The 11935-nt window shown below is 46.0% G+C and overlaps 1 protein-coding gene and 1 pseudogene across 12 annotated transcripts in view; one reads left to right on the forward strand and one right to left on the reverse strand.

Moving 5' to 3' along the window:
- LOC147021446 (ATP-dependent chromatin remodeler CHD8-like) overlaps positions 1-11935 on the reverse strand; it is a 228651-nt gene that overhangs the window by 146075 nt on the left and 70641 nt on the right. Inside the window, exon 1 of one of the 12 annotated variants that reach the window (XM_085891391.1) lies at positions 2033-3251. The exons of the other annotated variants lie outside the window; for them this stretch is intronic. Coding sequence (XP_085747517.1) covers positions 2033-3250 — 1218 coding nt within the window. The 5' untranslated portion in view covers position 3251. Of the gene's footprint in view, positions 1-2032; positions 3252-11935 lie in introns of those variants that run through there. 12 annotated transcript variants of the gene reach the window in all.
- LOC147021447 (uncharacterized) lies at positions 8513-10349 on the forward strand (annotated as a pseudogene).

Genomic DNA, 11935 nt, shown 5'->3' on the forward strand with positions numbered 1-11935 from the left:
TGTGTGTGTGTGTGTCTGTCTGTGGCCAGTCTGTTAAGTAAAAATCATTTAAGTGATTGCCTTTGTACATTTGCCTACATCATATTGTGGTTGTTTGCTCTGTGTTTCCCTCCCCCTTACAAGTGGAAATAAATAACTGTTAAATGTTCCAGTTCATTGTCTGTGCTTTCTTTCATTGACCCAGTATGGTTCTGGCTTGAGAATTAGGGTGGCCGATTGTGCCGTAAATTGTCATTTGGACCGGCGCGGCTTTGGTAATTTTCGCTCGGTTACGCCGGATCCGAGTCAGTAACAGCGACTTGGTTCGGACAAAGCCGGCCGAGGGTGTGATTTTCCCGGTAGCCAGATCACGTGGCTGCTTAGGTAAATTGGAATCAGACAAAAAGACCCGAACCGCGCGGTCGAAATATTGGCATCCACGGTTCATTAAGCGACCCGTCGACTTTGGAGTTGTCCGGAGTGACGACCTTCAATTCTGGTGTTCGGTGGGAGACGGCCCAATTGCTCCGTCTATCGGTCGTCCTCGCCACCGAACCCGGCACCACAACAATATACCCAAGAAGACTCGAAGCTGTAATTGCTGTCAGAGGTGCTTCTACAAAGTATTGGCTCAAAGGGTTGAATACTTATGGAAATTATATTTTTCTGTACTTAATTTTCAATAAATTTGCAAAACTTTCTATACTTCTTTCTCTTCAAAACTTTCTTTTTAAATACAGTAAACCCTCCAATATCACTGGTTTCCAGCAATCACAGGCTACCTATTGTTCCGATTTCGTTATCGCGGTATTTAATTTCAGCCAATCACGGTTTTTGAGCTGAGATGGAGTCATTGTTTGTGGCGGCATACACGATTACCTCTCACTATGAGCCTTTTGTTGTTTCTGGTGCACCGTTAATTGTAGTCAGCAAACCAGCATGCGGTAACGAAGCTAAATTTAATAATGAATCATTAAACAGAAAATGATCTCTGGATATCCTGCAATACAAGATCTACTCTCTCCATGAAGGCCAGCGGTAAACGTACACCTGTTCCAGGCAGTACCACAAGGTGTGTGTGTGTGTGTGTGTGTGTGTGTGTGTGTGTGTGTGTGTGTGTGTGTGTGTGTGTGTGTGTGTGTGTGTGTGTGTGTGTGTGTGTGTGTGTGTGTGTGTGTGTGTGTGTGTGTGTGTGTGTGTGTGTGTGTGTGTGTGAGATGTATATGCAGGGTAGCCCGAAAGTTACTTTACCCCTGATAAATTTCTTGCAATTCCCTCCGTCCCTTTCCCTCTGCTCTCGTACCTTCACCTGCTATGGTATGCGGAAACACTGACTCAGAATAATTATGGAGCACATACAGATACAATGACAAATTCATTATTGTAAGTACTGTCCAATAAAACCTGTATATTAAAAGAGTTCAAGAACAATGCTTCACTGGGAAGGGGTAAAGTGAATTTCAGGCCACTATATATATATATATATATACATATATATACATATATATATATATACATACATATACATATATATACATACATATACATATATATACATATATACATATATATATATATATATATATATATATATATATATACATACATATATATATACACATACATACATACATACATACATATATATATACATATATATATATATATATATATATATATATACATACATATACATACATACATATATATATATATACATATACATACATATACATACATATATATATATACATATACATATATATATACATATACATATACATATACATATACATATATATATACATATATATATACATATACATATATATATATACACACACATATATATATATATATATATATATATATATATATATATATATATATATATATATATATATATATGCTGGGTTAACCACTTAAACCCCTCAAGTGTGAGGGCGACATAAATGTGCGATAAAGAGCGACGGTATAATTGTGCACTTCGGGGGTTAATAAGCAATGAGAAACTGTTCATTTCAAGTTGAATGGGTAATTGGAGTATACTGACCGCTGATGTTATCCTGCAATTTAAAACAGACTCAACTTCTCGTGTGGTTACTGCAGTGCCTCTTGATACACTACATTTCCGGTCTGATTGTTGGGAGCCATGATGCTCCCAACAGTATAATCCAGAGTTGCCAGTGCAAGATGCTGCCACGTAAAACATTCCATGGGAGAAACAGCTTGCGGAGAGGTCAACTCCTATGGCCTTGAAAGTCTGGCCCTGTGACTTGTTCACAGTCATGGCAAAGCAAGGCTTAATGGGGAACTGCAGCCTGCAGAACTGGAATGGCAGTTCAGCATCAGAAGGCGTCAGTGGTATCCTAAGTATGAGGACAACTTGACCTTTGTAAGGGCCGCAGGAGATGGTTGCCTCAATCACGTTCTCGTGCAGTCTTGTGACTGTGCACCGGGTGCCATTGGTGGTTTTCGGTAGCTCCAGGGACCTTAGAACCTTGATGGGGGAGCCGACCTTCAGTTTAAGTCGGTGTGGTGGCATGCCTTTCAGCTCGAGGGAGTTGAGGAACTCCACAGGGTAGGTCATGGCTTCCTCATCGCTCATGGCACTGTCCACCGACTTGTACTGTTTGTCTTCGCCGGGGAACTCATTCATGAGCCAAGTGGTGAGGTGGTTGACATTGGTGTTAAGTGGAGAGACGATGACCCATTGTGCTAACCACTCCGGCCTGTTGGAGTTGGCTGCCAAGTTTTGGTAGACCTCCGCCTTGAGTTCTTTCAGTCTGACAACACACTTTCCAAGTGTAGGTGGTATGTTGATGGTGTCAGGCTCAGCAGCAAGAGGGAGTCGACCTTCTCCAATGTCCAGAAGCAGGTGTGCAAAGTCAGCAGCTGCAGTGTCGTTACTAAGGTGAGCCCTCATGTTGGTGGTGAGCTTCATGATTTTGACATTGGTCCATAGGTGGGATTGCTTGAGAGTGACGTTGACAATCTTTGCCCTTGTCCCATTTTTCACTACCGGCAGAATTTGCCTGAAGTCGCCACAAAGGAGAGTGGGGATGCCACCCATTGGTCTGTTGATGCTGGTGATATATTGAAGAATGCGGTCAATCGCCTCGTATACTGATTTGTGGGTCATGGGCGCTTCGTCTACTATAATGGCTGATGTGTCCTTCAGGACTTTAGACATGGCTGAGCTGCGGGTGATTTTGCACGTTGGCTGGTCCATCCTGTGCGTATCAAGCGGCACCTTAAAGGTGCTGTGCATTGTTCGGCCACCTTGGAGGAGAGTGGCTGCTATTCCGCTTGAGGCTATTGCCAGCACAATCTCGCCTTGGGACCTGATCTTAGCAAGGATGAGATTGATTAGATACGTTTGCCCGTGCCACCTGGGGCATCCAAGAACATGATGCTGCCTTGGTGGCTGTTACTAGGGTTCTCGGTCTGTCGCATAATCTCGAGGAACGTGTTGTAGACCGTGCGCTGATCGTCTGTAAGATTGGTTTGGAGGTTTTCTGTCTGCGCCACCATGTCTTCTCGGTCATAGCTCACTTCCCTCTGGTATTCTCGGGAAAGCCTCTCGTTCGTGTCATGCTGTGGTGCAGGGAGGCCGTAGACTTGCAGAGGTTGGCCACCCATCAGAGCGACCTTGTCTTCGAGACAGGAGAGGGCTTGGTTGTCAATGTCATCATTGGTAGTCTGCATCTGCATTGTTCACGCGACGCATGTGTTGGTAGAGGAAATCCTCTGAGAGGTGATGGCAGAACAGTGTCTGTCCATAGGTCAGTTGGGTTGCTGGGGACACAGGCTGTGAGGATGATCGCCAAGAGACTTCGCATGTTGGCTGGAAAATGAGTGACTGTGCCTCCTCCATGGCCAGGTGTAGATGCCCTTGGACTGACGGTGTAGATGCAGCCGATTGCTGGAGCCTGCCAGATCTCATTTTGTGGGTCGTTTCCGTCTAATGGGGCACCCCTCTTGCGCCGTATCCACTTCTTTGTGCTTCGGTTCCAAGTGTAACACTCAGGGACATCAGCATATTTGAGAGTTTTGGCGAATATATCATTGTTGCATAGTTCAAAGAAGGCAGTAAGGGTGGTGGCTGAGGGTGGCCCTTGAGCTATGTTCACTGCGTTGGCTTCGGTGAATATTACTCTTTGTCCGTTCTGGAGGTGCACGGCCAAGCCAACCACTGGTGGAAAGTGGTCATGCGTTGGGTGCTCCAGAATGCGCCAGGCTGCCTCACAGCTGCCCATGTAACTCGTATTTTGGAACAGGGCGATCTCGTCCACCACTCTCGGCTGGTAGGTCTGTTGCTCATTGATGTGATGTGTTCGCTGCAGCTCAAAAACTGCCTGGTCTGTTCCCTTCGTGACATACTTTGAGTACATAGTTGATGGAGTTGATGCTGCTGTAGAATTCCACATTGATGTGGCAATTAAATTCCCACAGAAAGAGTGGGTTGAACGGGACGATCCACTGGTTGGTCACCTCTTGATTGATGAATTTGCTTCGCTGTAGCATCTTGATGTTGCCTGTGTGTCCACCACCTTCCGGCTTGCGGCGTCGGTACTTGGGATAGCTGTCTATGCCTTGTTCTGTGCACTGAAGGAATGTCTTGGGAAAAGGTTTGGTGCACTGCAGGGTCCACCATACAGGGCGAGTTCATGTTGATTGCTCCGCAGGGGTCATGGATCATGTGGGACAGCACCAATTTGTGAAGCTGTGGGTCTTTGCCCTTGTCGGGAATCTCAGCCGAAATGACCAAGTCGATCTCTTCCGGCCTGATTTTGCACTATGGGTCTTGCCAGGTGAGTATGTGGGTGTGTGGTAGGCCTCGCTTCTGGTACTCGATGCTGTACAGCCAAGCGCACACCTTGCCAAAGGCAGCCTCCTTCACAATCAGTTCCATCAGCTTCTTGTGCTTTTGGCGGAACACCCGTGCCACCATATCTGGTCTGTCCTGTGCTTGTTGACCCGGCAGGAGGTTGTCCACGATTTCTGGCCACTGCGGGTTACATGTCATGGTGATGAAGAAGTCAGCCCGTCCCATCCTTCGGATATATGCCATGGCGTCACTGTCTCTCATGGATGTAGCATGGACCGCCAGTGTAGGTGGCCGGAAGTACTACTCTTTGGCTGACTTGTCGAGGGTCGCCATCAATAGCCAGGATGGAGTCTCTTAGGCTGATGAAGCTGTCTGCTCTGAGAGCCTTTTGTTCACGGCACAAGAACTGGTCTCTCAGTCTCAATCTTACAGTAGGCATCTACCAGGTATTGTTGGAAGAGGCACGCACCTTGCAGAAGATAGTTGCCATCCCTTACCATGATGTGGCAGCTGTAGAATTGGTGTTGAGTCACCTTGCGTCCATTCCTGCCAGAGATGTAGATATGGTAACCATCTGTGCCGTAAGGGAAGAGGAGTGGATACTGTAGTGGGTCATAGGCTGCGTGGAGCTGAGAGATCCTCTTGAGGGCGCCGTCCTTCAGGCGAATGACGATGTCACGATTTTCCATTGGTTCATTGTCCATGAGGATGGCCACCTCAGCTGCTGTCTGGGCGTTGTATCGCCGTTCATGCTGACCCCGGGGCCTCTTGTCCTTTCTGATCACGATCTTCTGTTCTTCAGTATTGTCCTCTTCTATGATGTCTTTGGCGGTCTTGAGCTGTTGCACGTAGTGGTTGTTGTCTTGGAACCACTCAGTCAAGTTCCTGAGAAGCTGTTGATTTAGGCGGCCGTAATGGCCCCTGATTTCAGTCTGCTGTGCGAAGCTGTCGAAGAAATACACCTGGAGGAACTTGGGCTGGCCTTCCTGTGGTGGTAAGAGGCTGCCGATGCGGTGAAACACCTGGCCTTGAATCTTGAATCTTGAAGCTTGGGTTCCATCCCTGCACAGAGGCATCCTTGTGGCCGAAGCTGGTCATTGAGAAGCAGCCATTGTACTCGTGGATATTGGACAGGAAGGTCTTGCTCATGGGGCCTTCTCCTGAAAAGAGCTCCTGAAGGATTTGAGGGAGTGGAGGGAATGGCTGCAGGATAACCTTGCTCCTGAGCAGCAAATGCCAGGCCTTTCTGCCTTGAATTTTTTTTGCACCACAGTGGCAGCAGAGCTTGTCCATTGGCCCAATGTTTTCTTTAACATGGAGATCATTTGGGTCATAAGTCAGTGCTGGCCGAGTGGCAGCATCGCGCTCTCTTTGTCGAGTGGTTGGAATACACTGATCTTCAAGACGGCGAGCATTCATTTCAGCAGACTCGGTTGCTCGGGTAGATGCAGTGCGTGAACTCTGATCTTCAAGACGGCGAGCTTTGCTTTCCGGAGACTCGGCTGCTCGGGCAGATTCATTGCATTTTTTATTTCGGAGAAGACGCAGTGTTTTCAAATCTTCTGTCTGTCATTCGGGCCCTCTTCTTGGCATCGGCTGCAGCAGAATAACGTCCTAATCGTTCTTTACGGGGCATGTTTGCTTACGAACGAACAAATGGATCCAGGGGAATCCAGGGAGCAATTACAACCAACAGCCGCCGTGTTTCTTCGAGTAGGGCGGTCTTTCGGCATCTGAAGGGAATTGGGTAGAAGAAAGCTGTCATTTTTTTAAACCAAATAAACTGCATTGAGTGTATCGTTCAAAGATATGCTTTACATTAGCACCAATTACACGACTGTGGACTATGGTCACATGTCATGGTGAAAATACCCATGGAAAATGTGAAAATTCTAGATATGATTTACAGCAGCATCAATTACATGACTGTGGACTGAATGGCCACTGGTGGAAACACTTAGGGAAAGGTTGACGTAAATATGCAATGGTGTGCTCTTGGGCAGTTATCCTTCGAATGTGCTGATTTGTAAATCCACGACCAATGAAGTACAGCTTATCTCTCAGTGTTCATCTCAAGCGTAATAAATGTCTCCAGGTTTTGGAGTCTGGCGACTGCATCATTTGTGTCCTTGTGAGATGCAGCTGTGGTCACTCCATGTTTTACGACGGAAATTTTAGTCAGTAAGTGCTGGTGAATACTGTCAGTTTACATGCGTGCGTCATGAAGTATCTGTTCTGGAGTCGGATTTGCGGCAACTTGAGAGAAAATTGTGGGTGGAATCGGGCGTGCCATATTGTATATTCAAACCACTTACTTTCCAGACACGTTGGACACGTTGTATATTATCTTCCAGACACGTATATTCGTCGCAGACAACACAAAAATTACTTGTATTCGTGGCAGACAACATGCTGTTACTTTAGTTTCGTCTCGTGACGCTGTCACTTTCACTTTTGTTTCCTTCGTTATGAGCACAATCCAGGTTACAGGCAAGCCTCCCTCTCCTACCACTGGGGGTGAGGTTGGATTTATAATTCACCTTGGCAGTCTGTGGGCGCTACACATGGTGAGCTCAAGCCCTCTGAGCCCCCTGGATCTGCCACTGATCTGTCCTATTGTTGTGGGCCAGGGTTCGGTGGCGAGGACGACCGCCAGACGGAGCAGTCGGGCAGTCTCCCACCAAACACCAGAATTGAAAGGTCGTAACCCCCGGATAACTCCAAAGGTCACGGGTCCCTTCGCGGACCGTGGTCGCCAATATTTCGACGGCGTGAGGTAGGGTCCACTTGTCTAATTCCAATTGACCTAAGTACTCACGCTGTCTAGTAGTACAGCAGATAAGCTCTCATATTTTAAGAAATTGTGCATTTTATGAGAAAAGCATGAAATTTCTAGCATAGTTAGGTCATACCATAATGTTTATTTTCGGATGTGGAGGGAAGTCAAATTTGACCTCTGAGGGGACAGTGAGAGGTCAAATCCAAGATGGCCGCTAGTCACCCGGGTGAAATGTTCAAACGTCCTTAATTTTGGAACCAGACTACGCAGAAAAACATTTACGGTGTCATTTCCAACTAAATTGGGGATGCCCATTCATTTGGTGATACCTTTGAGAGTGTCAGAATTCAAGGAAATGGATTTAGGTCAAGGTAAAATTTTATCAAAAAATAGCAATCAGTTGAAATTTGCAAATAAATACCGAGTGGTGTCATTGTGGCGAATTTAGTTAGTTCGCCCCTCAGAGGGTGTGCTTGAGGCGGATGTGGCGCAGTTATGTATTGTATATATCCATGCTTAGACAAGCTGGGTATAGATGCATTATCTGTAGAGTTCTATGTTTTGTTGACCCTTACAATAAAGAAATCCTGGATATTGACATGTATCTAAGAAGATAGCCTAGATGTAAAATGTGGTATAGTAGTTGGTGCTTTCATTGTGTTTTTGTCTTTCAGAATCTTTTCTCCTGCCGTGGTGATTTCGTCGCAATAATTCCGAAGCGTCACTTCCTGATGGACCCAACCAAACCCTCTAAATCCAAGCAATCCAAGCCACCCCCCAGCACTAACTGGGACATTTGTGTCCTCTGCCAAGTAGTAACACATGAATCTTTGCAGTGTCCTCTCAGATCAACGAAACAGCCCATTGATAGAGGCTATGCATCCCTGGCAGAAGACCCTCTCCGGTTCCAGACTCTTCAGCACATGCCAATGGACCTCCACCTGGAGCGATTGGATGACGGAAGTGGCATAGAATCCACTCTGAAGGCACACGGGGCTGAGTGGCACAAGAAATGCCGGCTAAAATTCAACAAAAAGGCGTTTGACGAGCAAAGTCGGGGAGAATTGACTACAGGACAACGAAGTACCTCTTCTGTGCACACTCGATCTGCTCACAGCCATCCACAGTCCACAGAGCCTACTTGTTTCTTCTGCAATGAGCCTTCTGGTTCTGTAGATTTACATAATGCATCAACCTACAACATCGACACAAATGTGCGGAAGTGTGCCCTTGAACTTGAGGACACTGTTCTTTTGGCCAAGCTTGCAGAAGGGTCATGATGGCCATTGAGGCCAAGTACCATCACCACTGTCTGCGTTCACTGTACAACAGAGCCAGGCAGGCTGCACCCAAAGGCAATGGTGGAGATGATTCTTGCCTGCAGGGCATCGCCTTTGCTTTGCTAGTGGCATACTTGGAAGACATGAACATTGATGAAGGCAGTGCTCCTGTGTTCAGACTGACAGACATCGCTCAGCTGTACAGGTCAGACTGGAGCAGCTTGGTCTGACTGTAGCAAAACGTATTCACACCACCAGACTGAAAAACCGACTGCTCACTGCGCTTCCTGATCTGAGGGCACATTCACAGGGAAGACACACAATTCTGAGTTTTGAGAAGGACATTGGACCAGCCCTCATGATGGCCTGTCATGACAGTGATGCCATGCACTTAATGCGAGCAGCACAGGTGGTGCGCAAAGAGATCTTTGATTCAAGTTTCTCCTTTGATGGGTTGTTCCAGGCAAATTGCCAGCAGGAGGCTGTGCCACCAGCCCTCTTGGCTCTAGTCAACATGATACTCGATAGGGCAAACATTGAGCATCAGACTCAGCTGGTACACACAACCACCACAAAACCTGCCCAAGCAATCTCCCAATTATTGGTGTTCAACAGCGTAAAGCATGCACGGAACGTGGATTCACCAAGCTCAGAATGTCATAGCCGCAGCCGAGAAACTCCACTCCCACTCTATCTGTCCCTCAAGATCCATGCAGTTACACGAAGTAGAATGCTAGTTGACACACTGTTCAATCTGGGATTGTGTGTTTCCAATGACAGGCTGTTGCCACTCACATCAGACATTGCCAATGGTGTCTGTCAGCGCTTTAAGGTGGAAGATGTAGTGTGTCCACCAAACTTGCATCACGGACTGTTCACAACAGGTGCTGTGGACAACATCGACCACAATCCAAGTTCTGCAACAGCCAAAGATTCCTTCCACGGCACCGGAATCTCGTTTATGCAGCATCCGTCACACACAAATGATGGAACTGATCTTGGTGTACTAGTGATTAGTCAGTGGCTCTTACACCAAGTCAGTGACACCTCTGCCATCAGCCTACACAATTGTGCCACCCACTGCCCTCAAGACAAAGGACTTTAGAAGCGAAGTTTCGTTATATTGCATAGGTCCAATCCATTGTCTTTACCAAAAGAATGTCCAAAAGTTAATGCAATTTGACCTTGACCTTGATTGAAATGCATTTCCTTGGCTTCTGGCGATCTCAAAAGTATCACCAAACGAATGGCCATTCCAAACTTAGTTGGAAATGACACCTTAAATGTTTTTTTTACACTGTTTAGTTCCAAAATTAAACGCGTTTGAACATTAGACCCGGTGGACTGGCGGCCATCTTGGATTTGACCTCTCATGGTCCTCAGACGTCAAATCTGACTTCCCTCCACATCTGAAAATAAATGTTATAGTATTCACTAACTATGTCAGAAAATTCATGCTTTTCTCATAAAACGCACAATTACTGTGCTTATCCGCTCTACTAATATATATATATATATATATATATATATATATATATATATATATATATATATATATATATATATATATATATATATATATATATATATATATATATATATATATAGCCCCTCAGAGGGTGTGCTTATTAGTTATTTAGCCCCTCAGAGGGTGTGTGCTTGAGGTGGATGTGGCGCAGTTATGTATTGTGTGTGTGTGTATATATATACACACACACACACACACAGTGGGGAGAACAAGTATTTGATACACTGCCGATTTTGCAGGTATTCCCACTTACAAAGCACGTAGAGGTCTGTAATTTTTATCATAGGTACACTTCAACTGTGAAAGACGGAATCAAAAACAAAAATCCTGAAAATCACATTGTATGATTTTTAAATAATTAATTTGCATTTTATTGCATGAAATAAGTATTTGATCACCTACCAACCAGTAAGAATTCCGGCTCTCACAAACCTGTTAGTTTTGTCTTTAAGAAGCCCTCCCATTCTCCACTCAATACCTGTATTAACTGCACCTGTTTGAACTTGTTATCTGCATGAAAGACAGCTGTCCACACTCAATCAATCAGACTCCAAACCTCTCCACAATGGGCAAGACCAGAGAGCTGTCTAAGGACATCAGGGACAAAATTGTAGACTTGCACAAGGCTGGGATGGGCTACAGGACAATAGGCAAGCAGCTTGGTGAGAAGGCAACAACTGTTGGCACAATTATTAGAAAATGGAAGAAGTTCAAGATAACAGTCGATCTGCCTCGGTCTGGGGCTCCATGCAAGATCTCACTTCGTGGAGCCTCAATGATCATGAGAAAGGTGAGGGATCAGCCCAGAACTACACGGCAGGACCTGGTCAATGACCTGAAGAGAGCTGGGACCACAGTATCAAATAAAAGCATAAGAAACACACTACGCCGTCATGGATTAAAATCCTGCAGCGCACGCAGGGTCCCTCTGCTCAAGCCAGCGCATGTCCAAGCCCGTCTGAAGTTTGCCAATGACCATCTGGATGATCCAGAGGAGGAATGGGAGAAGGTCATGTGGTCTGATGAGACCAAAATAGAGCTTTTTGGTTTAAACTCCACTCGCCGTGTTTGGAGGACGAAGAAGGATGAGTACAACCCCAAGAACACCATCCCAACCGTGAAGCATGGAGGTGGAAACGTCATTCTTTGGGGATGCTTTTCTGCAAAGGGAAAAGGACGACTGCACCGTATTGAGGGGAGGATGGATGGGGCCATGTATCGCGAGATCTTGGCCAACAACCTCCTTCCCTCAACAAGAGCATTGAAGATGGGGCATGGTTGGGTCTTCCAGCATGACAACGACCCGAAACACAGCCAGGGCAACTAAGGAGTGGCTCCGTAAGAAGCATCTCAAGGTCCTGGAGTGGCCAAGCCAGTCTCCAGGCCTGAACCCAATAGAAAATCTTTGGAGGGAGCTAAAAGTCTGTGTTGCCCAGCGACAGCCCCGAAACCTGAAGGATCTGGAGAAGATCTGTATGGAGGAGTGGGCCAAAATCCCTGCTGCAGTCTGTGCAAACCTGGTTAAGAACGACAGGAAA

The sequence above is a fragment of the Eptatretus burgeri genome, chromosome 8 (genome assembly GCF_056783735.1).
Source record: "Eptatretus burgeri isolate ZD-2024b chromosome 8, Ebu_testis_v1, whole genome shotgun sequence".
In the NCBI taxonomy this organism is placed as follows: Eukaryota; Metazoa; Chordata; class Myxini; order Myxiniformes; family Myxinidae; genus Eptatretus; species Eptatretus burgeri.